Here is a 27,924-nt window from a genome sequence, read left to right on the forward strand (position 1 = left end):
CGAATTTGTAACTTGCATGATAATTTTATATGTCAAACTCTCTAAATTCATATCTATAATCAATCACTTCATTATTTTTTGAAGGGTTAGCAAGAATTTAAAGTACTTGTGATGAAGTAATACTTACACAAATACTATAATGCCATATCATTTTATAATAAATTCTAATATACTTCTCCATCACATTATAGTGAGGTATTCATGTTACATCGAAACTTATACTCCACCATAGTCATGTCACATTAGATGAGTCGAACAACTCCTCCTATATGATGTATGTTGTTATGATTGAACTATACTTAGCGAAAAAAAAAAACTATACTTAGATGGAAAAACATGTATATATTTCTCTCGTGAGTCGAATAACTCCTCAATTATCTTGCCAAAGTGTAGCGAGGGCTTTCACTAATGCTCATGAATTATCTTCGCTGATTTGAGCAAATGTTATCTTTAAAAAATTTTGTCATTTTGAATGTGGGTTCATAGTCCTTATTTTTGGCCATTCTTAGCATATAATAGGGTCATCATGAAGTTCAATTAACTCTAAAGATCAAGGTTATGAAAATCAAACTTAACAACAAATTGGAGGGAGAGCTTCATGGTTCACCGGTTTGAACTGGGGTTGAACGGATGATGTAATAACTAATAAGTAATAATATTATTAAAAATTAATAAAATTAACATAATAATTATGACAGTTTAACTTTAAACCTCATAATTCTAAGAATTTAAACTTCGTAATTTTAGTATATTATCTCTCAATATAATTAAATTATTAAATGGTTAAATTAAATTGAAATGATGAATATAATTATATACTTAATTAAATTATAAGACATATAATTTAATTATATTAGATTTATGAATATCTAATAATTTAATTATAATTAACATTTATATTTAATTAAATGAGATTCTTATAATATACATTATAAAAAATAAAAAAATTAATATAATATATACAAAAATTTACAAATGTTGTAAGAATAATATTTAATAAATGAGATGGTTCTTTTTAAAATGAAATAAATAAATAAATAAATAAATATATATATATCTATATTAAAGTATTATATAAATAAAAATAAAATTTAGATAGTAAAAATATAAAAAAATATATTCAAGCATGTGAATATCACTAATAAATTTGATTCACTTTGAAGGAAAATACTTTTTTAACTTTTTGGTTGACCTTAAGAAAAAGAAAATTTCCGAGCACAACCAGGCGCAGGATTCCACCGACCGGTCGACAGTTGATTAGATGCGACCGCCATTTCTCAACTATATAAAGTTGGAAGTCAGAGTTCTCCTTGAAATTGTCTCTCTGCTCTGAGCTTTTTGCGGTGCCATGAATTCCACCGACTTGTCCTATTCTCCTCCTCCTCTCCCTGAAGCCGACACGAAGGCTTCGCGTCGCCCTAGATCCCCCGATGCAGGTGAGTTCCTCTCATTCTGTTCCTTCCTACTCGTTTAGAAAGTTTGCGTCGGATCTTCGTGTTGCGGATGTGAAGCCGAGATTAATAGCAAATTCTTTTTGGATCAATGGTGGAAACTTGGGATGGCGGGTTGGGCATTGGCGGGGTACTAGTTTCGTTGTTTGTTATTGCTCGTTGTCCTCTGTATTGCTTATTGAAGACTTTATTTGTGCGGGGGAAAGAACAGTTCTTTCGCTGATCGTTGTCGCTTAAATGTATCGGTGAAATTGTATGCCTCTGTGTTTCATGGGACATTTTAATTTCGGAAAGGATGGCATTTTACAGAATTCTGTGTTAGGGTACAAATGCCGGCCTCTGCTAAGGGTGTAGTCGTCTTGAGCTAATTTTAGTTTTGCGCAAGCTTTATGTGGTTAGTCTAGCTTGAGCTGCACTACAACATAATGCCTTTTAAATTTTGTTCAAGCTCCTTTTTTTGGGTTTTATTTTATTTAGAACTGAATTTGAGCTAAAGCTTTTTTGAGATTCTTAAGATTTTCCTGGGCGAGTTTTATACAGAAAAATAACCTTATCATTTAATGTAAGTTTCACATTTGTAAAGCTTGGCTTATTTAAGGCCAAGGACAAACCCTCCCTAGGCACTGTAGTGAAGTGAGGCTTTTGAATCGGTATGCCCTTTTTTCAAGTTAAAAAATTATGAACTCGAATGAACAAACATAATTTGGGTATAAACCGCATACATTTTATTAATGTACTAAAACGCCATCGATTGAGTACGGAGGATGAAAAAACCTTTGCATAAGAACTTTGTATTAATTAGTAGAAAATACTTTAGAACTGAGCCGTCAAACCAAGTATAAGAGGAAAATCATTGATTTCTTGTTTATTTACTTGTTAAACAACAATTAAGTATGGTGATGAACATACATTAACAAGTAAACCTCTGTTTTAGCTTGTTTTTTATATGTTGATATTCACAAATTGCAATATTTATAATTGTAATCGGGCTTGTTCAATTAGCTAAATATCTGATTACAAGCAAAACCAAACTCATTTAGGTTTCAAGTTGTGTATGAGTTTACATGTCCTATTACAGCATATTCTCTAGCTTGGGTGAAAATTTCTCATAAAAATACCTTATATAATGGTTTAGAACGTTATTCTATATTCTGCATGGTGAGTTAATCAAGACTGCATTGCTTTTTTTTTTTCCCATCAAATATTTTTATTCTTGTTTTACCGTTATAATTGTTCTGTTCCTTCTTGGTGTATAAATACCCAATTTATGTTGCGGAAAATTGTTTATTTTCATTACATCCGATACCAAAAAAAAAAAAAAAAAACTGGATTTATGAATTGATCAAAACTTGAATTTATTCTTCATGTTTTGCATTAAGTAGGTTACTATTATCATAATGAATAATTATTAATAGCAATAAATTTGTATTATAAAAAGGAACTAGTTTTCAGTAGAGTATACACCAAGGAATTTCATCTAAGTATAAGTACATCCTTTGTCCTTGGTGTCCATGCATGTTCAAGAAAAAGTTGCATTACATGTCTATTTGCAATTTTTTCAAGTTTAAGTTTGCTTTGAATCTCATCACCCGATCTCTCCAGATGACAAGGAGAAACACACACACATAAGGTTCCTTCTGTCAAATACTGCAGCTGGGTCAATCATTGGAAAGGGCGGATCAACAATTACTGAGTTTCAGTCACAATCTGGGGCGTGTATTCAGTTGTCAAAAAGCCATGAATTCTTCCCTGGAACTTGTGACAGGATAATCAGGATCTCAGGAGAACTTAATGAAATAACTAAAGCAACTAAATTAATTCTTGAGAAATTGTTGAATGAGGTTTGTTGTATATCCTTTGCTTTTTTTTTTCTTTTTCTTCATGCTATGCCATAATTTAAACTTCCTTTGAAGCTTGTTCACTTCTACTGCACAGGCTGAAGAAAATCATGATGTTGATAATCGGACAAAAGTAAGGTTTATTGTTCCAAACAGCGCATGTGGTGCTATTATTGGAAAAGGCGGATCTACTATAAAGTATAATTCTGTCTATGATATCTTAAGGTGTTACTGTAATTTTTCTCTGCTATTTTTTACCCATTCTGAGTGCATCTGGCAACTTCTTCATTCTATTTTTCAATTGTAATTTTGTAAGTAAAACTTTGTTTCTCTGTTATATTTACTTGCAAAGAATTAACAACCTATTTCTCATTGCAAGATTATACTCTATCTGATTTTACCATTTCCATTCTAGTTATTATTATGCTCATGAATGGCCCCTTAAATGTGTCAGTCCTCATTTCTGAAAAGAAATTTCATCTGTTACATTCTATTTTATACTAGTTCCTAGTGATATATGCTTAAAATTACGTGTGCTTTTTTAAGTTCATTTCCTTCAAAACGGTTATGCTTTTCTTTTACTATCTTATCAATTTCCGTCCTTGGAATGCAAGCCCTTTTGTCACAAGCTGTGTCCTAACCCCTTGTTGTTTCTAATTCTAATCTTATTTCCAATCGTTCAATTGTTTATCTTCTCGAGGATACATTTTCGAAGGGACCGTAGTCGACGGGCCACTGAGGTCAGAGGGACTGTAGACGGTAAGAGACAAAGGTCTGAGGGACTTTAGTCGGCGGATGAAGAAGGCTAGAAGGACCGTAGTTGGATGGCGACGGTGGTCGGATGAATCATATTCAGCAAGTGATGGAGGTTGGAGGGACTGTAGTCGACGGGAGACGTTGATCGGAGGGGCCATAACTGGCGGGAGATGGTGACTAGAGGGGCCATAGCCGGCGGGATACGGTGGTTGGAGGAACCATGTTCGATGGGTGACAGAGGTCGCAGGGACCATAGTCATTGGGCGACGGAGGTCGTAGGAACTGTAGTCGGCATGCAAAGGAGGTTGGAGGAACCTTAGTCGGTGGGTGATGATGATTAGAGAAATCGAAACATAGTCGGTGGGAGACGGAGGTCGGAGGGACCGTAGTTGGTGGGCGATGGAGGTTGGAGGGAACGTAGTTGACTGGCAACAGAGGTCAGAGGGACTGTAGTCAGCAGGTGACGGAGGTCAGAGGAATCGTAGTCGGCGGGCAACAGAAGTAGAGGGATCGTAGTCGATGGGCGATGAAGGTCAGAGGGACCATAGTTGGTGGGCCACAGTGGTCAGAGGAACCATAGTCGACGGGCGACAAAGGTCAGAGAGATCATAGTCAGTGGGATATAGTGATCAGAGGGTGCGTAGTTGGCGGGTGAAGGAGGTCAGAGGGACCATAGAGAAAAATCCAGTCGACTAAAAACATCGTCGAATCAAAAATACCCGGACAAAAATCTTCAGAAAATAACCAAAATGTGCACACTCGGCACGTCAACAATATACAGAAAGTTACGCGGTAAAAACTGAACCAATCGAAAGATACGGACGAAAATCACTAACGGAAACAAAATCCGGACATAAAATACCACCAAACACAACGGTTCTGAAAATTGAGAAAGGCGGAATGTGCCTTACCTTGCGTACAACAATTTCTTAAACAGTCTCGTCGGACGAAAACAGCTCCACGTCGTCCGAAAATCAACTTTTCCAAGAGATTCCTCGACTTTCTCTCTCCTCAAAAGATATTTTCGTTTTTTATAAATTTTCTCTCTCTTCAAAATGAGCTGATTTCAGCTTTATAAAACTCAGATCGGCCCGGCCGATCGCCAGATCGTCCCAGGACGATCAGACCAAATTTGATCATCCTGGACGGTTCCCAGAACTATTTTCCGGTCGATATTTTGAACAGTGCCAATCGGCCTGGCCGATGCCTCGATCGGCCTGGACGATGCTTACAGTAAAACACCTGGAGCAAATCTGGGCAATTTCTGGAGCAAATTCTCAACTGATCGTCCCAGGACGATCCTGGAGCAGATTTTTGATATTACAATGGAGGTCTGAGGGACCGAAGTTAGCGGGTGATAGTGGCGACGATGGTTGGAGGGACTGTAGTCGGCGAGCAACGAAGGTCAGAGGGACTATAGTCGGCGAGCAACGGAGGTCAGAGGGACCGTAGTCAGTGGGCGATGATGGTCGGAGGGACCATGGTGGACAATGATTGTCGGAGGGACCGTAGTGGGTGGGCGACTGAGGTCAGAGGAATTGTAGTCGGCAGGCGACAGTGACCGGAGGGACTATAGTTGGCAGGCGACGGAGGTCAGAGGGACCGTAGTTGGCGGGCGACGGAGGTCAGAGGGACCATATTCAGCAGGTGAAGGAAGTAGAAGAACCGTAATCGACGGGCGATAGAGGGATGGTAGTTGGTGGCCGACAGTGGTCGGAGGAACCATAGTCGGCGTGCGACGGAGATCAGAGGGACCATAGTTTGTGAGAGATAATGATCAGAGGGACCATAGTCGGCGTTCGATGGAGGTCAGAGGGACCTTAGTTAAAGGGCAACGGTAGTCAGAGGGGTTGTAGTCGGTGGGAGACAGTGATTCGAGGGACCGTAGACGGCGGTCGACGGTGGTCGGAAGGATCTTAGTCGGTGGGCGACGATGGTCTGAGGGATTGTAGTCGACAGGTGACGGAGGTTGGTGGCCGGGTGCTAGTCCTATGATGGTCAAGCGAAAGTCTGACGGTGGTTCGCAGTTGGGTGGAAGTTTAGCCGCGATCGGCATACAGGAGGTATTCCAATTGCGTTCGGCGGCCAGGCGGTGATCCAGTGATGGTCGGGCCGAAGTCCGATGGCAGTTGACGATCAGGTGGTAGTCCGACAGGCGGTGGTCCGACGCCGCCCAAAAATCGTCTTGATCGGACACAATTCTCGAGTTTATAAAAGTTGTAAACTTCTAAAATTAAATTTGGGACCATCCAAACTCTGATTCTGGTAAACTTATAGTCAAACTGAATGTTTTGAACAGACGAACCCAACAACAACAAAATTGGTCCAATCTGAGCCCAAATGGGTCTAAATCGGGGGCCCGAAGCTTATTTGAAAGGTTCAAAGCCTAAATTGGATGACTAAATGATATCCAAATATAACATGCTTATTGTTGATTTGAGTAGCTCGGCGAGATGAACTCATGAGCCTAAGATCATTGAATTCCGACATCATTAAGGCATTTAAACAATTGAAAAATGCTCTATGATCGGGGGAATAAATATGGCCCATCTAATGGAGCACTCCAAACCCGCCTAAGATCTTTTCTATAGTTACGGAGTGTGCCACTCACGAAAATCTATAAATAGACCCCCACTCTCTATATGAAGAGGACCTTTTGGTTGGAGATTGGAGAGAGCCTTGAGGCTTCAAGAGTTCTAGCACAACTGCCGGCGAACCTCCGTCGACCGTTTTCAGACCACCGTCCGGCTGCCGACCGCAGTCGGACTTCCACCCGGTCGTCGGACTGCTGCCGTATCAATTGATGATTTCCATTATCCCTGAGCATCATTGCAAAATAAAGTTCTTGAAGCCTCTTCGTAATGAATGGGATCACTTTTTATTTCCCATATTGAGCAGCACCACCGTGATGATAAATGTATAGGTTCTGCATTCACCAACTGGATACAACACCGTTTCCTTGGAGTATAATTGTTGCTGATTTTTTTTTCCATTTAATTTTATTTCTTAATGTGAATGCTTTTAATTATTATTATTTTTCTTACTGCTGCATTATACTTAGCAGATCGCTTATTGAAGAATCCCAAGCTGACATCAAGATTTCTCCTCTGGGAAGGAAATATGGTGGATTCAATGATAGGCTAGTTACTGTGACTGGTTCTTTGGAGGAACTTATGCGGGCAATCACCCTATTAATGTCAAAGGTAGCAGAAGATGCTCATTACAAACAATCTATGAATTTACCATTTTCATATGGCGGTGAGGCTTCAATGACCCTACTTGTTGAACTTTTACCACATGAGATATTTTATTTGAACAGAATTCTTTTTGTTGTCCATGTAATTTTTTTATTCCCATATATATAGCTTTTTCAAGCTTTCAAACACGTGGTTTTTTATATGCTCTTCATCAACTTATTTGTGCTTTGTAGTGCTTCTGATTGGAAGTACTTGTAGATATCAAGTATTTCCTATCAAATTTCGAAAAACAGCGAGCTTTCTCTATCAAAATCCACACAAAACCACAAAAAACAGTAGATAATTTGTATTATTTGATAAAATGGAAACTGAAAATAACAGGGTACAATTGATCCTCTATTCGAGAGGAGGATCGATCTCTCCCAAATCTCTAGACGCCGCTAGAGCCCAAAGAAAACCTAAATCTAAGAGATCTAAAATTTCAGCCAAATTCAAGATGCCATAACCCTAGGAAAACAAAGTATTTAATACATACAAATCAAAAGGAAATCCCTAAACAGTCCCTGCATTCAAATTTACTTCTTAATTCCCCCAAAAAACTTTCTTATTCGGCTCCCGCAACGCTTGCGGCTCGCGCGGCATCTGCAGGAGGCAGAACAGCTTCACTGTTTTGCCTGTTAGCTGGTCCTGCCTGGACCGGCTGGACCAGTCTAACAACTTCTGATTAAAATGTTAAAGAAAAATATGGTTGAGAGCCATAGCATTGCATAAATCATGAAAATGGAAATTAATGACCTATCTTAATGGTTCAAAACCTCTCAGATGGGTAAATTCTTATTCATTTTGTATCAAATATCTGCCATATATTATGATTAAAACATGTTTCTTTGACAATATCATAACTTGAAAATGATATTAGTATGAAAAGGGTATCATGGAAAATTACCATTAAAAAGGAAAAATACATAAAAACAAGCTAAATGAATCATGATGGCTCGTCTATGAGAATCATTTGGATCATGAAAACTACCAAGAAAACACTCAATTGGAATGTCTTGTTTGAAGTCTTGTGAATATATGAGAGTTACAATTAAGTTTTTTTTCGTAATCTTTCCAATCTGTCAAATATGATTTGAAACATCCTATCCACCTGAGTATCAATATTCATGATGCTCATTATAAGGTTGCTTAGAATCATGATATTTGATGTTTTCATAAAGTGGAGATAGATGATGTGTTTCAAAAATAAGTAGATTAATATCAACGATATTACTTGCAGATAATGTAGTGACCAACTCTCTGTGTTGGGGATGAGAAAGGAGTAAATACCACAATGACAAAGCAAGCAAGAAAGTGAAAGCAGCGGAAAATAAAGAACACTGAGATTTAATGAAGAAAAAATCAAAATAGGGAAAAACCATGGAGCCACACCACACCAAGAAATCCACTATGAAAATTAGGAGAAATAAGTACCGATCTCGCTTCTCACATGTAATGTTTTCACACTTGCCCTAACTGAAAATACAAGAGAAAGACAAGTTATAACCCCCAAAGGACGCAAGCCTTGAGAAAAATAATTGTTAAGTCCGTCTTGCATCACTGCGGAGCCAGTTTGGGGCGCTGCGGCGCCCAGTCTTTGTTTGACAATGTTGCATTGCTCAGTCTCTGTCTTGACCACTGTGGCGCCATATCTATGTTGTTGCGACGCTCTATTCTCTGCCGTTCAGCCCTGGGGCGCTCAAGTACCCAGCGTTGAGGCATTGTATTGAAAAAAATTGAATGATCATCGACAACGTCGGGGGGGGCTCGGGTACGCATCACCGGGCGTTGTAGTTTGCACCCAGACCCCCATTGAGCACGACGAAACTTGAGGTTTGCGGCAACTGAACAAACGGATTGATCAACACAATCAAATTCCACACATAACAAAATCATTTCCATAGTAGAACTATTTGGCATGAAACCAAATTGGTTCTCCATTTCTACTTTAATTTTTCTAAGATAACGTTATATTATTATTTTTTTCCATACTAGATGTTTGAATCCTCGATGGTCTGTGAAATCTTAATTATCATCTCTATTTTTAGATATTACCACTAAATGATTCTTCTCTTGTTAGACATACTCTTAGTCTTTAAAATTATATTGAAAATAATTGTTAAGCAAACCACTATAATATCCTCTACAACTCTCCAAGTAGTGTTTATCTTTTATGGACCTAAAGCTTTACATTTATCCATATTCAGAGCTAACTCCACTTTATTTTCTTGAATCAATCTATGTTGCGCTTCATTACATTGTTCAATGTATGCCAAAATATAGGTAGTTACGTTCCCTGGAACACTAGCATTAGCAAAATTTAAATTTGAATTCATTTCATTAGTTTGAATAAGTTTTACAATTGGCTGTTATTACTAACTTCAACCTTTAATATTTCTCTTTAGGGTTAGGGATTAACCATGCCGATTATGAAAGAATAAAATGCCACAGGAAATAGCAGTAGTATTTACTATACTTTAGATGACTTGACAAGGACAAGATCTACCTGTACCTATTTTTATTAAATTTGATATGACATTTAGTGAGTTTCCTTTCAAATTTTAAAACTATGATTAGCGTAGTCTACTTGACATGCTTTTACCTATTTTTATTACATTTGAGATGCAATTTTAGTGATTTTCTTTTCAAATTTTAAAAACATGATTGGCCTAGTAGACTTGACTTTCTTTTACCTGTTGTTATTAAATTTGAGATGCAATTTTAGTGACTTTCTTTTCAAAATTCACAACCATGATTGGCATCGCTGTCTTGTTTTTTATCTTATTACCTTTTAATATTAAAACTATGTTTCCATTCTCAAGTCTAGATTGCCTCACGCTTTTATACTTTCACTTGGACTGGTTCTATGAACAACTACTCGTGGCTGTCAAATTTTATGTGATCATTCAAACTGCAACAAAGGAGAAAAAAGATTCATGCAACTGACCTTTACCCCACAGTGGGATAAGGGCTTGATGTTGTTGTTGTATTTAGAGCTGTCAATATTGGACCCAACCCGAAAATCCGACCCGAACTCGACCCGAAAATTTTGGGTTTGGGTTGACACGAACCCGAAGCGGGTCGGGTTCGTGTCCGATAAACCGACCCATTTGAAAAATCGTGTTGGGTTCAGGTTGACTCGGGAACCCGGGAATGACCCGGAATGACACATAAACCAGTCCGCCCGAATGACCCTACCCCGCCTGCCCTGGCTGCCCGACCGCGTCGCATTGCGTCCCGAGGCCAGTGTCGCATCACGTTCGGCGTCAGTTCCGTGTCCCGCGTCAGTTGCCGGCGTCAGTTCCGCTTCTTGCGGCCCCGCCCAAGGCCGAACTGGCCAAGCCAGTTCCGTCCGCCGCTTCCGCGCAGGCGCGTCACGCGCAGCGTCCCGAGAGTCCGTCAGTCCGAGACGGCGAGACTCCCGAGTAGTCCCGATTCCCGAAGGCAATGTCGTGTCCGTGGGTCGGGTCGGGTTGACCCGAACCCGAAATCGCTTGCACCGAAGCGGGTCGGGCCGGGTTGACCCGAACCAGAAGCGTGTCGGGTTTGGGTCCAGAAAATCGACCAGTTTGCAAAAACGGGTCGGGTCAACCTGAATCCGAATAGTGCCGGGTTCAGGTCGAACCCGAACCCGACCCATGACCCAAAATTGACACCTCTAGTTGTATTCAAATGGACAGCTGCAACCTTCCTCTTTGCACCAAAAAGATTCTTCTACTTGTTAATTTGTTTGCTTACTATTTACCATATATTTTATTCTCCAATTGGTTGTCTATTAATATTGACATGGAACCGAATGATTTTTGGAAATTATAAATGTCACACTTATTTTACCACCTTATCTTTCAAATCAATATCCTTTTGTTCTCTTTTAACTTGTTTCCAAAAACGCCATGCATGTATATGAATTTGATAGGAAATACTTGATTAGCCCAAATTAGTGGACAACAGCACCCAAAACTGCTGTTTTCAGCAGTAATACAGCAGGTTATAGAAGAAAAACAGAGAAATCGGCAGAACCCGACCCATGACCCAAAATTGACACCTCTAGTTGTATTCAAATGGACAGCTGCGACCTTCCTCTTTACACCAAAAAGATTCTTCTACTTGTTAATTTGTTTGCTTACTATTTACCATATATTTTATTCTCCAATTGGTTGTCTATTAATATTGACATGGAACCGAATGATTTTTGGAAATTATAAATGTCACACTTATTTTACCACCTTATGTTTCAAATCAATATCCTTTGGTTCTCTTTTAACTTGTTTCCAAAAATGCCATGCATGTATATGAATTTGATAGGAAATACTTGATTAACCCAAATTAGTGGACAACAACACCCAAAACTGCTGTTTTCAGCAGTAATACAGCAGGTTATAGAAGAAAAACAGAGAAATCGGCAAGAAAAATTGAGATAGATCACTCCAAATACGTGATAATTGATGGTAGATGCAAAAGAAATAGAAAAGATACAAGTGATCCTCTATTCGAGAGGAGGATCCACTCTCCCAATTCTCTAGAAAGCAATCTAGAGACCTAGCCACAAGAGAAAACAAGAGAACTCTTTAGAAAATTGCACATAACCCTAACCCTAGCCTTTTCTCTCTACTTAATGCATACAATTCAAAATTAATACAAAAGGATCTAATTGCCCTTGCTTCCTCTCCTTTTGGCTCCAAGATTGCATTTGAAAATCAAGTGGACTCCACCATTTCCTCTCTCCTTGCTCCCGCCGTCCTCCTCCTGCTGTAAACAAACCGGACCGGCCCAAGGGATTGGGTCGGCGGGTCCGGTCCATAGAGGACCGGTCTAACAGAATTCTCTTCTTTTGTTTCTTTTTCATTTACTTAATGTTATTTTGATGTCTTGTTATGCACTGTGGACTAATTTAATTGATTCCCATTCTTTTTAATGTTATATTAAATGTGCACTTTTCAGAACAGAACCCTGGTTACTTCGCTGTTACGTGTGAGCTATGGTCTTATTCTAATTTTTTGAACTTCTTTAGTCTATTCAAGCAAATTGTCTAGATAAATATCTTTAAAAAATGAAGTTGAGCTTGCCGGCATGAACTTTCCTTGTTTACCTGCTGCTGCAGTTGGCTTCATGAATCCTCCTGCAGCACATACAACAAATTATGGCTCTAATGGCATTGGAGGAAAGCACACAAATATTGAGGTTAGAGACATGCAGTGCATATGAGGTTCTTAAGTGCATGGATTTAAACTGTTATTATGCTGTGGAACTATTTTTTCTTGAATAACTCCGCAGGATGAATTAATTCTTGAACACCTGCTCCACCATATTTTAGTACCTGTCATTATGCCAATAGTTTTTGTTTATCAAACCGAAGCTGTTGTGATCAAATCTTGGGCGTAAGACGAAGTACTAGATCTTCCCGAATACAGCAGTAATATTCGTAAGCTTCTATTCCACAATCAGGCAGAAATAGTTATGCATGAGAAGGAAAGCTTTGAGGAATACTGAGGATCCTTTATATTAGGAATATATTTTTTGTAGTGAAATTTTTTTATGTTTAGCTGTGGATCTGATGCATATCCTTAAGAAGAAAATTTTCAATTAAATAATAAAAATAATAATAAATACGAAGATTTGGAATATAATGCAAATTATTAACTCCTTGCATTAATAAAATATTAAATAAATAGATTATAAATAAGTAAAAAATTGTTCAAAAAAAAAAAAAATTGAATATTGCATAACTAAACAGCATGAGAAAACAACCAAGTCATAAATTTTAATGTTCTAATCAATCAAATCAGATCTAGTAATTAATTAGCAGTTTGCATCTTATATCACCAAAAACAATGTAGACACAAAAGTATGAAAATAGATTAAAACAAAGAAAATTAAAAGCCCAGAAAATCGTGGAAACACTTTGCACCTCTTTTTTGCAAAATGGTAGCGTTGCACTATCAGAGATCTTGCACAATATAGATTAAAAAATCTACGTGGCCTAACCCATTTGAAATGATTCTATTAATGTTTGTAGGTTTCAAAAGATGCATTTCCCAAATATTGGGAAATGTGTTGATACAATGCAATAAATATGCAATGTATATAATATATTTTCTGGTGGAATTTGAAAAATCCTTGTGGCTTGGGATTTCGCATTCCAAGTTTGGAAGGATGCGACCCTGACAACACAAGATCTAATGAAGGGATAAGTAAAACCTATTTTGCACTCAAAAGAAGAAAGTTCATATACAGGTAATGTAATAGAATACATCAGGGTAAACAACAACAAGAACAGAATACTTGAGAGTGAACAATGGCAATAAAAATAAATTTCATTTCATTACCATGGATTAGTAATATACTACATCAATAATGTGGGAACAACAACACAAGAAAAAAAAGTACTAAAAGAAGCAACTATTGAAATAAAACTACCTAACCCTCAAAATGACTTTACCAAAAAAATATAAAATACAAAATATATCCTACTGCTGCTGCTCTAGTGACAATAGTCCACTTAGCACTTTGGTAAGATCTTCCATGAGAAAAATTAACAAGTGAGTTTGAGACATAGCAAATAACTCATATCTATTAAAGCAGAAACAACATGAAGATTGGGTATGCAACATAAATTATAAAAAAAGATAAGAGTGGCTATATAATAGCAGGTAATCAATATATCAATGTAAAAATACATTCCTACAATAGATTCTAGTATGATGATATTATGAATGTGTATGACAAACTGTCACTAATGCAATTTTATTCAAATGTATCCGCTTAAAGTCACACTAGGTATTATCTTACCTCAATATGACTTATTAGTTATTCGTCTTTTTTAGCTTATATATATATATATTCCATTTTGTCAAATACCATACACCGGGAAGCTAAACACTAATCCAAGAAAAGTCAATGATTTTTTATTGAGTTGTCATTTTGTGAGTCCATCAGCCCAGCCGGCCAATATCCAAAAGGTTGTACCGACCTATATACCATTGCATACATGCATATAATTTTCAAATTTTTCATAAAAAATTTTCAACATGTATTGTATAAGTCAATACAAGAATTGTGAATTCTATAACCAATATGATTTTTCAAGAATATCATTTTTTGAATTTAATAAAATTAAAGTTAGACTAAATCCTCTATGATAGAAATCAAATTCAATGGATAAGAGTCCGTGCACAATAAATCATGGCAACATTGGCTCTATATATGATAACCTCTTTATGGACAATAAAAAGATCTACTACATATGCATAACAATAAATAATAATCAAAATTATGACTAATAACCTAAAATATTTAAGAGACTAACACAAGTAAGAAAGATAACACCCCTAACAAAAATGATAAATTTATCTTTTAATAACTAACAACTACTTACCTGAATTATGACACTCAAACCTATGTTCTCCCAGACTCCAAAGAGACTAATTTGAAGTTCCTAAATATTTGAACCTTGAGTAAATTGCATGACAAATGAAAAGGTATTACATGTAAACATAAATGACTAAGCTTGTGGGCCCCACTAGAGTGAGTGGCGGGCAAGGAGAGAAGGGGGCTCAAAGGTTGTGGAGAGTCCATCTACCTCTCGAAAAGTATATCAATTTGTATCTTAATTTGTTTTGCCGATATCTCATTATTTCTCGTTGATTGTTGCTACGTTTTCTTTTTGTTATTGTTATTTTTCCGTGTGGATTTCATATTCCTACCATAATGATGAGAAGAAGAGTTGGAAAAAGAGAAGAAAAAAATGGAAAATTTGGCTTGTTGTTGTCACATAGGGTTTTAGGAGGAAGAAGGGGTTTGACAGTTGCGATAGGGAAGGGGGGAAGCGATGAGGTGAGGGGAGGTTCGACGACTGTGGTAGAGAAGGATTAAGAGGAGAGAGAAGACTGATGCCCTAGGTCCCCTTTCTCCTTAAATTGCATCCACGAAGATGACGAGGAGGATTTTTTGAATGGTGATTGTGGAAAAATGGTTGAAGTCACATGAGAAGGAGTGTAATCACAGAAATTGTGAGATTGGGAAAAGGGGACGGCTTGTTCGCTTGAAGGTTGGAGTCAGTTGATTCGGTTCGGGTGAGGTTGACTAATTCAGATTATAGAAATCGGTTCAGGTTATTATATAGGAGTTATCTTCAAGATAATTTTTTCTTGTAGTACTTTGAGGATTGGAGATCGAAAACTAAAAATGCCAGCAGAAATCTTGATGTTCATGTCAGGAGTTAGAATTTGGTCATGACAATGTACATTGTCCTTCCAGGGGATGGCATGCTTTGACTGTCACGACCCGGCCTGATTAGCTCGCGAAGGCGAGGCGGGAACAGAGGTCGGACAGGATGAAAATAAAAGAAGCTTCACAATAAACAATAAACATATCTCCAAAAAGTACCAAACATAAAGAAAGAGCCACTACAAAATCTCCAAACATAAACTTTTCTTTTCTTTCATTCCAAAACACCAATAGATGAATTTAACATTAAGTTTACAAAATACAAAAGGGGATCCAATAATCATTTTCTTACATATCATTTCTAAACCTTCTATACAAAAATCAAAACTCAAAAGAACCTGCCGCCCGTCGTCTCCCTACGACGGTAAGTACGCGGTGGTTGGTCTGTCATCTATCCCTTCTTAGATCCTCCTGAAAAGTGTTCCCACAACGAGGGTGAGTCATAAACTTAGGTGTGAATGGAAATCAAATAAACTTAGAATCAAAGAAGATAACTATATCATGCTTGGATATTTTTAACAAAAGAAACATTAACATAAAGAAACATTGCTTCGAGGAAATGCATACCTTTACCTCAACTTTCAAGTGCTTTTTCCTTCATAACATTTCCATTTTGCCTTAAACATTTTGCCTCACATGATAGTTTCAAATGCATAACATGAATATGAAATGTTCTTAATAGTTTAATATGTAAATATAGCATCCGTCTCGGGAGTACCACTTGTACTGATCAGGTACATAAAATTTGGTCATTTCCTTTACCATTGGTTCATAGGAACCATCCTTTACCATGGCTCATAAGAGCTTAATTTACCATGGCTCATAAGAGTCTCCTTTACCATGTGATACTCTCGCGTCAACATGCACATACACTTATTACATATATAACCATAAGAGATGCTTTAAGTAAATCTTTCATAAACTAATCAAGTGTATGTTTCCTTAGGGACATGCATGCTTGATATGCTTATGTGTGCTTTTGCATGTAAAGAGGAAAGACATGTATAGTAAGAGTAGAGAAATGAGCATAAGATTCATTCATGAATTGTACATTTGCATAAAAAAAAGAACCTTTGCCTTTGCTTTGAGTGTCCATGAACTTTTACAAGGAAGCAAGAGTCATAAAAAAAATATCATAATAAGCATGAAAGAATTTACCATTTTTATGTAGATGCAATGAAAGAAAGGTTGGCTAAATTTATAAGAACCTCCATTCCACCTACCTTAATTCGTACACCACAAGGCGATCCTTCAAAAGTCCTCACGCCCCTTTTCCTCTTATGAAATCAAACTCTACAAGTGGCAAACATAAGGTGTAGATATAAGTTTTCTCTCTCATACAAAAAAAAAACCCTAGGTTAAGCATGTAACTATTCAACATCTCAAATTTGGTTTTTCTATAAAAATCCCTCACTTAAACCATACCAATTCCATATTATTTTCACTACAATTAGAATTTCATCCTAACTCTAGCTTTTGGAAAACCCTAAATATTAGGGCATGCAAAATATCTCCCAAAAAGAAATCCGTCTACACAAAAAAAAGTTCCTAATCTCAAATAGAAACTTTTCTACAAACGCATTTTGATAGGAAAACAAAATCGGATAAACCCTAGATTTCAAAAATTCATATTTTTATAAAAGTAACTCACATTAGGGTTTTAAAAACATCACATTACCTTTCTCTAAACTTATCCCAAAGAAAACTCTCACTTCTACAAAACCCTAATTTACAAAACACAATTTATTCTTATGAAGCTTAAATCAAATTCCATAATTATCTTACAAGAATCATTAGGAAACATCTTTGTGAATGTACTTTGAAAGAAAACCATTTTTGAGTGAAACCCTAACTTCCAAAAATTCATATTTTCAAGAAATCAACTCACATTAAGGTTTAGAAACATCCTTTAATCATTCTCTAAACTTTTCTCAAAGAAAATCCAAGTTTTCTCTAAACCCTAGTTTTCATTTCTTAGGGAAAACTCAAAGAAAGAGGGAGGAAACTCAAGCAAAACACATACCTTAGTCTTCCCTTAGTCTCCCCTATGATTTCCCCAAGTTTGGTCGCCGGAAATCGCCGCCGGAGCTGCCCGAAGAAGCCCGTCTACGCGCCTCCTCCGCTCGGTCCGTCCGCTCCCTCTCGGTTTGGCCGAAAGAAAAATGAGAGGGGGAGGGGCGGTTTGCTCTTTTAGGGAAAAGGGAAGATGCAAAAGACCACATTACCCTCACTTAAACAATCCCGTCCTTAAATATGATTAGGGGTAGTTTGGATATTTTTGAACTTCTAAAAATTATCTCTTAATTTAAGCGAAATTGAATACAAGTTATATATACCAAATTGATCAGAATTTTGCGCTCTATTTTCTAAAATTATTCCCGTCGAAATCCGACAACTTCAAAATTTTCACTTAAAACTTGCCGCGGCGCTTTGAAAAGCGTGCGAAGTCTTAGACGGACGGCGTTTTGGGGGTTTACATTGACATTGTTTGCGATAATATGTGATGAAGTCGGTGGGTGTCGGTGGAACAATGAGCAATGTTTAGAGGTCTGTAGTTGACCAATGATAGTTGAAGGATCTTTGTTAGGGAACAGTGGTAAGAGGACCATAGTTGCGCAACTGTTGTCGGAGGACTATAGTTGGACGATGTTATTTGGAGGACCGTAGTTAAGTGACGGTGGTTGGAGCATTGTAGTTAAGCGACGGTGATTAGAAAATCATAGTCGGACGACATTGTTGGAGGATTGTAGTCCTACAATAGTGATTCGAGGACCGTATTCAGGTCACGATAATCAAAGCATTGTAGAGGGGCGACGGTGGTCGAAGGACTGTAGCCAATCAGTGGTTCAACGATAACAATCAGACAATGGTCTTGCAATTTTAGTCGAGTGGGGCTCTTAAATTCATCAATCCTCTCAGCTCGCTTGAGTTTTAAGCCAATTTCCAAGCCCCTTTCATGTAGAGAGTGGGTATGCCTATTATAAAATTTTGAGAATGGCATGTCCCATAACTATAGTTAAAATTCAAAATAATCTGTCAAACAACCTTTATTCCTTCAAGCCCTCTTCTAGATTTTGGACTCGCTAGATTCGTCTTTTCAAGATACACGATTTGATTATAAGTATGTTAGATTTGGAGATTGTTTGATCCTCCAATTAATATCTCAAAATTTCTAATTATATTTTTCAGTGCTTGATTGGGTTCATTGGGAGTCATATCAAATCACTTTTGGCATTGATGTGTTCATCTCATCCAGACGTTCGATTGGGCTATAAGTTTGTCATTATCTAAGTTTGGATGGTCATGAATTTATTTTCGAAATTTTTTAATTCAAATATACATTAAGATTCACGCCCGTTCAAGTTAATTTTTCATAACATATCATCATGTATGTTTGTTTTGCGGGTCAAAGATATGTTCGTGTGATATCTTTATTTTCTTCTCCTTGGAGGGATTTAACAGTGTTGATGAAGCTTTGTTCGTTTCTGATATCCGAGCTCACCATAAGCAACCCGAGAAACATAAAATTCACTCTGTGGTTGTGTTGGTTATGCCTTTATGATAGCCCAAAAGATATTGTTGAGTTTGAACCTGACAACATTGCTCACGCGAAAGAAGTCACTTCATGTATCCAGAGCAAAGACCAACAGAGGGAGGAGATACCTTGAGCCATACCAATGATCATTAATGCAGGGCCTTCAATTTACTCAGACCAAAGATTGTTGGCTCTTCGATAGTTTATCTTTATTCTTTCGAAATTTTAAAAAGTTATTTTTTTGGGTTTCTTTTTTATTTCTGTTGCTTATCCCGCTAGCATTTAAGAAGATGTTGACGACATCAAATTTCCCTTTGGAGAGTGGTAAAGAGTAATCGCTCCTTTTATCTGCATCAAAGATCAACATGGGAGGAAATATCTCACATATTAAATTATAGATCATTGAAAAAATAGGATTGCGATGGAGGTGGTGTGTCAGTGACAATAAAGAGTAGAAGGCAAGTAGTGAGTGTTAGATTTCGCATGAGGGAGATGGGCATTGCCGAGATGCTTAGGTGAGGCCTTTTTGAAACAGAAAGAGTGTGTGTAGGAGGGATATATATATATATATATATATATATATATATATATATAGAGAGATAAATAGTAGAATTTTCGCTATTATACAGCAGACAATGGATCCATTCGGCAACAACATATTCTTCAATGTATTTTCCTCCTGAAATAAATTTCATCTCACCTTTTATTCGATAGAACGATGTACAAAGCTGAAGATGAGAGCGATGTTGGGAGTTGGTGGAAAGGAAGATTTTGGAAACATAGGAAGAAAGGCTGCTGTAAGTTGCTGTTCCTGCAGCAGGTCAATGGCTGCACTCAATTTTAATTTTTAACCATCAGTGGTGGCAGCAGTAAAGAAACCTGGAAGGGACTTGGAGGAACAGATGTACTTGATATCGAAGAGGAGGATGCAGAGGGATTGAGTGAGTGATATAAAGGCTTCGTTTGGGACGGTTTTTTAACTGCTTCTTGAAGCAGATTTTTTGTAAAAAATTTTAATTTTTTAATTAAAAAGTCGCTTCAAGAAGCAGTAAAAAAGTCGTCCCAAACAAAGCCAAATACAACTCTTATTCCTAAATGCAGTGTCAACTGTCAAGGATCATCAAGACACGTGCAATACTAATGTTCTCGATAAACAGTAAAAGTACTAAAATAAATAAAAGAAAAAAAAAAGATTAGAACAATTAAAAGAAATTATCAAGCTATGTGTCAACATCGCTGCACGTAAGTCTGAGAAACTGGACATTTAAGACTTAAGCAAAGGCTTTTTTTTGCCTTGGCATTTTCTTCTGAATAAATCGTTGAAGATCCTGGAGATAGAGCCCTTCTACAACTTCATATTTGACCTTGTTCGATTTTCCCCATGCCCTAGCCCTCAATCAGTCACCTAACAAGAACTGTGCAATATACTACCATCTATGGTAACACCGTCCCAAACCATTTTTTACACTGCTAGATGATTGTGACCATCAGAAAACATTTTACATTAACATTTTGTCAAATTAATTTTCTTTAGCTACTTTTGGTCATCTTCATATAAACAGAAGAGAAAAAATCCAAATCACTCAAGACATTATTCTTATTAGAAAAATTTTATTTTTGTACTATTTTATTTTCTAAGTTTGGAACATTTTGATGCAGATTCTAATTGCATTTCTTATTAATTACCTGATTATGTTACGTACCTGATTGCCGCATTTCAACAGGGTATAATATCTGCAAGTTCGCTTCCAGAGACCAATGATGTTCAAGGCAATTCAACAACTTTGGGTGTACCAGATGAGCATATTGGAGCTGTGGTTGGTCGTGGGGGTAGGAATATTTTGGAAATTACTCAGGTTGGCAAAATCCTTATTGTAATTTATTGAATTCAGTACTGCTCGTGAATTACACCTAGCTATACTGAGAATATTGAGTAAAAGATAGAAAAGAAAGTATAGAGAAAAAAATTATAGAATAAGAAGCTATGCGATTTTAGTAAATAGGATTGAGAATAGCAAATTGAGTTTTAGAGATAAATTAGGTAAAATTGTGTTATAAATTGGGGTTGGGGATTGGGTGTATTATAATTGGCTGAATACATGACTATACAAAAATAAGAGAAAATATAATAATTATGTAGCACAATCAGAAGATCCAATTATATAAAGTCATCTGGTGAGCTTTAATTAAACAAATCGTAAACTTGAGTAAATGGGATTACCGAATAGTCGGTCAATAGTTTGTCATGAGACATTATCCCTCATTGAGTAGTCACTAGGGCCGACTTTATAGATAGCAGTCATAGGATTGATTGTTAGGCTTTATTCACGATTAGATGAGTTCCTTAATCATATTCATCTACCTAAGACCAGTTCTGATAAGTCAGCGTGTATGAAATATATTACATCAAATCTACTTGATTTGAGTCGGCTTGATTTATCTTGAACTAGATTGCCTTAGCCTGAAATGGGTTTTTTTAGTATTTGGATGTACATTTAGTTCCTTGATTCTCTTATATTTTTGGAAGTTTTTTTGGAGAAAGAATAAAAGAATATAAAGAATATTCCTTATTAATTAACCATTAACTCTAAATAAATGCATAATTTAATGTTGGATGTCAATCAATCAATTTGATGTTGACTTTTGGCATCGACCTTTTGTCCATGTAAGAAATACTTAGCCTTTAAAAGAGAGAATGCTTGGTTCCTGGATTCCTTCTTCCTTTAGTTTGAGTTCAACAAAATTTTATCTTTGTCAAGAATGGTTGTTCCAAAGGATAAGATTAATATCTTTGAAGAATATACTATTTCCTATTCAACAAGTGTAAGAAAGTAGAAACTTGTTTTGTAAAAAAGAAGAAAAAGAGTTAAAATTGAAGAGACAAATGTTAAAGACGAGATTCATGGGTTCGCTTCTTCGTCGAAGCCTCTGGCCTAACACAACTTTTCTTCTCCTATTGCTATGAGAAGAGATGCTAACTTGCCAGTGTCTGATCTTCCCCAAGCTAAAGTTGAACAAGAAAGAAAACTCAAGATTTTAATTTTTTAGTAAAAATTTATGTTAATAAATGTTGCAAATTTAATTTGACTTTGTGCATTTTTAATGCAGTTCTTTTCTCTATGAGCAACTCTTAAATGAGACGCTTATTACTATTATGCATACTCGCTAAGAGCTTCCAAGCCAGAGAATAAAAGTTGGTGAAGTGTTCAATCTGTTAGAGACCAATGTTGCTTGGCCACCTATAGAGGTTGAGAAAATAGAACTCATGTAGCCACTTGCTACAATAAGTGAAGCTGAAGTGGCTTGCCTATTGTTGAAATAGTTGCAATTGAAGTTGCTGAGATGCCTATTGAAGAACAATTAATTGAAGGGATAAGTACTGAATTCTTGAAAGTTGCATATTGCTTTAATTAAAGATAATAAAAGAGTACATACTAGTATCAAAACTTATATATGTGTTTTCCCAAGACAAAAAAAATAAAAGTGGGAAGAACTGTGCTTTTATATGATTTTCTTTAAATTTCAGAACTCAACATGATAAGTCTTCACTCAACATGAGGGTTCACAAAATTGACAAGGAAATCTTAAGAGTTGGGCTTGACTCTTTCATTCCACCAACTGATTTGGGGTGAAATGTTAAAGAACTTGAGGATGAAATCGAACGGATCTTCTTCAAATTTTGAAACTCAGCATTTTGAGTTTCACTCAATCATGTAGGTCTATAAAATCGACATAAAAAATCCCAATGATTGGGCTTTACTCTTTCATTCCACCAATTGACTTGGGCTAAAATGTCAAAGCCTAGATTTTGTTAGAGGGTTTGAATTTTGAAATTAAAATTGACTGGCGTTCTGCAAATTCTAAAACTCAGCATATTGAGTTTCACTCAGTTATGCAAGTTTAGAAAATTGATACAAAAATCCTAAGAATTTGGCTTGACTCTTTCATTCTACCAATTGACTTGGGGGTGAAATGTCAAAGTTTAGATTTGACTAGAGAGTTTTGAATTTGAAATTGAAGTTAACGGGTCTTCTTCAAATTCTGAATCACAACATATTGAGTTTCACTCAAATATGCAGGTTTACAAAATTGATATGAAGACCCTAAAAATTTGGCTTGACTCTTTCATTGACTTGAGGTGAAATGCCAAAGCCTGAATTTGATAGAGATCTCCTCACTCACCTCTCTTGTTGATTAATTCTTTTGATGTTGGCCACACTCACTTAAGGAAGAAATGAGTAGAGGGACCAACAAAAGGAAGATAGTCAAAACTACAGATGCAATAAAATTTCTACATTTATTAAAAATAGAGAGAGATTAATCGCAAGTGGAGTCACCATTTTTTTATGGTTTGAAAAGAAAAGCCTTGCTTTAGAAAGAGGCAAAGCAAATCAAAATTAAATTTCTTTGGGAAAATTGAAATTAACATTTAAATTTTAATTCTGAAGTCAAACATATCATCAGAAATGATATACCACATCGAGAGGTGAAAATAATATTTCTTAATGGGGTTCATATTTAGAATGACAAATCTCATCATGAATATCTTAGTCAAATTCAAGAAAGAATTACATCTGACCCTGAAAGGTCAAAATGATGTTTGATCAAATATTTAGCTACGATAATCTGTATATGTTATCGTTAATTTCATATTCAAGGTAATGACAATGAATGATATATCCTTATCAATTATTCGAATACGACGATAGCGATTGTCATTGATTTTTAGTTTTCCCAAAGAAAATTAATTAAGTTTTGAAAATTGATCTGGGGTCTTTAAATCTCTTACGAGCACAAGACCTCGTAGTTAATTACATCATAGACAATTTAGGTTTCTTATGAATACTCTCTATTAAAATAACGATATAAATTTTATTTAGAATTCTTAAGGATTGATATTAAAGGAGTGAGGTTTGAATCTCTAGAGGGATTAGATCGAATTTGAACACTTATTTCTAGAAGTTAAGGGAAGAGAAGTAGGAGACATTTTGAGATTCTGAAACACTTCAAACATACCTCATTCTATCCTATGTGTTGGGCTTTAAATTTTGATTTTTCAAGAGAAATTTTGATTTTGGATTTGAGTTGGGTTCTGGATTTGATTGATTTAATTTGAATTATCCACATCAATGATAATCAATTGAATGATTGGTGATGATTGGATATGATTGAAGCTTGATTGAAGATTGATTTATGGCTGGATTAAAGTTTGATTGAAAACTGGATTGAGGTTTGATTGAAGACGATTTAAGTCTGGATTGAAACTTGATTGAAATTTGGATTGAAGTCTAGATTGATGTTTGGATTAAAATCTGGATTGAAGTCTAAGTTGGAGATTAAGTTGAAGTCTGGATTGAGGATTGAATTGAGTTCTAGGTGATTGACAACTGGATGGTTGTTGACCATCAGATCAACATGTTGGAATTTGGATAGGTCCTGATGACCTCATACAAAAATGAGGTCAACAACATAATAATTTAAACTTTTCATTTGATGATATAAAGGCTTAAAATTTATTGTTTAGTAACTTTTGTTATGAAGAGTGATAAAGCATTTTTTAAACTTTGCAATCTTTTTTTTTTTGGTTTACTGTGGGAATGTGCAGAGTAACGAGTTTTTTTTTTTCTTTTTTTTTACAAGTAACGGACCACAGCGGTTAACATTCCCTACAACCCTTCTCATGTGAAATGCTTTACAAAATTTATGTTCCAAAGAAAAATGAGAACCATTACGTAAAAAAAGTATAGCATTGATATCTTTTTTTTCTATTACTACTAATGATGAAGCCACTAACATAAACTTATTTAATCTCATATTCCAAAGAAAATACAATTATGAATAGACAAGAAAGATATAGCATTTCCTTACAATACTGATGATAGCTATACTGATTCGATTTACTCTAAATCTCCATTTGGTACAAAATGGATGATCTCACAAAGATTCAATATTAGTACTTTTAGATTTGCTTATTCCGTCTTTTATGGAATTAGCCCATCTTTTTCTTAAACATACAAGAATTTGTGGAGCTCAGTATGTCTGATAGCATTCAATATAGTTCTTTAACAGCATTACTGTACTGTACATTGCAGGTTCGATATTCGTCACTGTAGGATTTATCACCAGAAATTCCCTTTACCAAGCCCTTGCATTGTTTCCGTTTATGAAAAAAAAATAAAAAATTGCTTTACCCTAAATAAACGTGAAGAAATTTTATTTTCCAATTATAAGATAGATATCAGTGTTAATTTTAATGTGAAAACTGATGTTTTCATTTGTCATATTTACTAGGATTGCAAACATAAGCTCGTTCGTTTCTGCTTGTTTAAGATTTTTATAAATTTGGAACTATTATCTGCTGTCATCTTACGTTCAGCCGGTAAAAAGACTATAAAGCTTCAGTTACTACAGAAATATTAAACAAGAATAACAGAACTGCCTTGCTTTGTGCAGATTAGTGGCGCCAAGGTTAAGATTTCAGATCGAGGAGATTTTATGTCTGGTACTTCTGATAGGTATAAAAAATTCGTCTGATGCTAATTTTTCTTATAAGTAGTTTTGTATATAAATGTACATTCATCTTCTCAAATTCCAATCCATGTCAGAAAAGTAACAATCACTGGAACACCTGAAGCAATTCGCACAGCTGAGGCTATGATAATGCAAAGGGTGTCCGCCAATGCTGATAGATGATTCCTGCTGGATTTCTACTTCGTTCTTCAATTTCTTTCTCTAGATATACCTCAACGTATGCTTTTTCCTTCAAAGATTGTTTCAAATTTGTGTCTCTGAGCATTCAGGTCCTCTCTAATCATCATTATAATTTAAGCATGAAAGTACACAATTTCAGCCATGCAATTCATTTAGATTTCTGAAATTTTCTTTTCAAATGTTTGAGTGATTTGAACAAAAGGAAGTAGAATCATTCTGAGCCATTCAAAGTGAGTAGGATGGCTGTGATATTGTAAATTACTAAATTTACATTCTGTAATTATCATGATACTTAGAGAGGAATCAAATATGTGATTGAAATGACATTTTACCAAACATTATGTGCGAATAGGGAACAATAATGTTGAAGACCTTGCAAGCCCAAAGCACCATTGTCAGTGGCAGCTTCACAGCTTTGCTTAAGTTCAAGCAGGTTAGTTTGATCGACATAACATAAATTTGATGGCAATGGGGGACTGTAGATTACTTCAATTCAATCTCAATAAGAATCATAAAAAATCTGGATATTCCTAAACTTATAAACTTGCCTCTTAGCCTATTTATTTGGAAGATTTATTTGCTACAATTTTGAGAGAAGTGTGGTAGACTTGAGCATTTGCTCTTGTTAGAACTCTTTTTATCAGCTTTTTAGTTCAACACATCCTTGAAATGAACTGTATGCTCTCAATGCGTGGATTAATTCTTTCAAAATGAAGTTTTGCTTGACTTGACTGCTTTCCCTTGGTGATCATCCATATTTGGGCACTGATAAACAATCAGTCTCCTTTGATGTCAGTCATGTCACCATAACTAAGGCTTCGTTTGGGACGATTTTTTTACTGTTTCTTAAAGCAGCTTTCTAGTACAAAAATTTTAATAAAAAAGCCGGACGGTTTTCTTATTGTTTCTTAAAGTAGCTTTCTAGTAAAAAAAAAAAAAAGCCTATATGTTTGAACTTAATTTCATAACTTTACACACTTATCTATAGGTGACTTAAGGCTAGTTCTCCTATTTATTCAATTTGTCACTTATACTGTGCTTTGCACTGTGTTGCATTTATTTATTTGATCACTTGCATTGAGCTCTACATAATTTATCTAATCCTATGAATCATTTTAGGACTATAAACCACAAATGATGGAAATACCTAACTCAAAATGTTTGCACAAAAGTGAGTATATCATATAAATTGAGGAGCATGTATTAGAGCCTTAGACTTGCTTTAGAGAAAATATGTACATAACTAACATAGAATTTATAGTATTGGACTCACTATAAAGCACATGTAAGGGATAAAAATATAAATGTTACATACTAGTTGCATCAACTTTAAAAATAATTTATAAATGCAAGGGGAAGATAATTTCAATCAATTTGAGAGTTTTTAATAAATATTAATACATTCCTAGAAAATTCATTTAATCAGCATAAATTTAAATGTAATATTTGATTTCTCCTTGGGCCATTAGATACACAAGATGGGGGAGGAATTATTAGCATTCTTTAATTATTAGAAAATACTTTCCAACTCATTAGTCACAAAATCAAAATCTGAATAGGTATGAACAATCATAAAATACTCTTGAAAGCTATGCTCATCATCATACCCAAGTTCCTCCTTCACCACATCCTAACCCACAACTTGCAAACACAGCTAGTTTAACTCATCCTTCTTGCATTGCTCAATCAATGGGGAATCTTACCTGACTCATGGATACTAGATTATGGTGTCTTCTTTAAGAGGAATTTCCTATGTGTGATGGGAATTAGCTCCTCAATGTAATTTTTGAAAATCTTCACCTTTAGTAGATGAAATTCTCTATCATCCTATTATAATAGTGTTCAGCTACCCACTATTGATTCATATGACATCGTTATATAATCCTTAGGAACATACATATCTAATAAGTTTTAAATATACTTTTTCAATTATTTTTTTGGTATTTTAGAAGGTCAAGTTCATGTTTAGTTCTACTCACTCTTTGATAATAATACCTACAACTTCGCATACATTGTTCGACTTGTTGTCTATCAATTTATTATCAATTAAAAAGTCATTAATTATTTCTTTTATCTTTCAGGGATCTGTTAAAATGAAGGAGAATCTTAAAAAGAGTACTTTCAAATATTTTTCTCTATAGTTGATCAAATTTTAAGAGCAGATCTTAAGC

General features: G+C 35.7%; 1 protein-coding gene across 2 annotated transcripts; it reads left to right on the forward strand.

Moving 5' to 3' along the window:
- Nucleotides 1-1,197: 1,197 nt before the first annotated feature.
- LOC110092124 (protein BTR1) lies at nucleotides 1,198-26,296 on the forward strand. 2 transcript variants are annotated; one of them, XM_020816513.2, is made up of 8 exons: nucleotides 1,198-1,436; nucleotides 3,054-3,292; nucleotides 3,387-3,487; nucleotides 7,107-7,303; nucleotides 12,383-12,462; nucleotides 20,767-20,898; nucleotides 25,496-25,557; nucleotides 25,648-26,296. In XM_020816513.2, exons 1-8 carry the CDS (start codon nucleotides 1,349-1,351, stop codon nucleotides 25,733-25,735), a joined length of 987 nt encoding a protein of 328 aa, XP_020672172.1. In that variant the 5' UTR covers nucleotides 1,198-1,348; the 3' UTR covers nucleotides 25,736-26,296. The 2 variants fall into 2 exon arrangements, with proteins under 2 accessions (XP_020672172.1, XP_020672173.1); XM_020816514.2 differs by having other exon boundaries at nucleotides 7,110-7,303.
- The last annotated feature ends 1,628 nt before the right edge of the window (nucleotides 26,297-27,924 follow it).

This window comes from Dendrobium catenatum, unplaced genomic scaffold (genome assembly GCF_001605985.2).
Source record: "Dendrobium catenatum unplaced genomic scaffold, ASM160598v2 fragScaff_scaffold_665, whole genome shotgun sequence".
Taxonomy (NCBI): Eukaryota; Viridiplantae; Streptophyta; class Magnoliopsida; order Asparagales; family Orchidaceae; genus Dendrobium; species Dendrobium catenatum.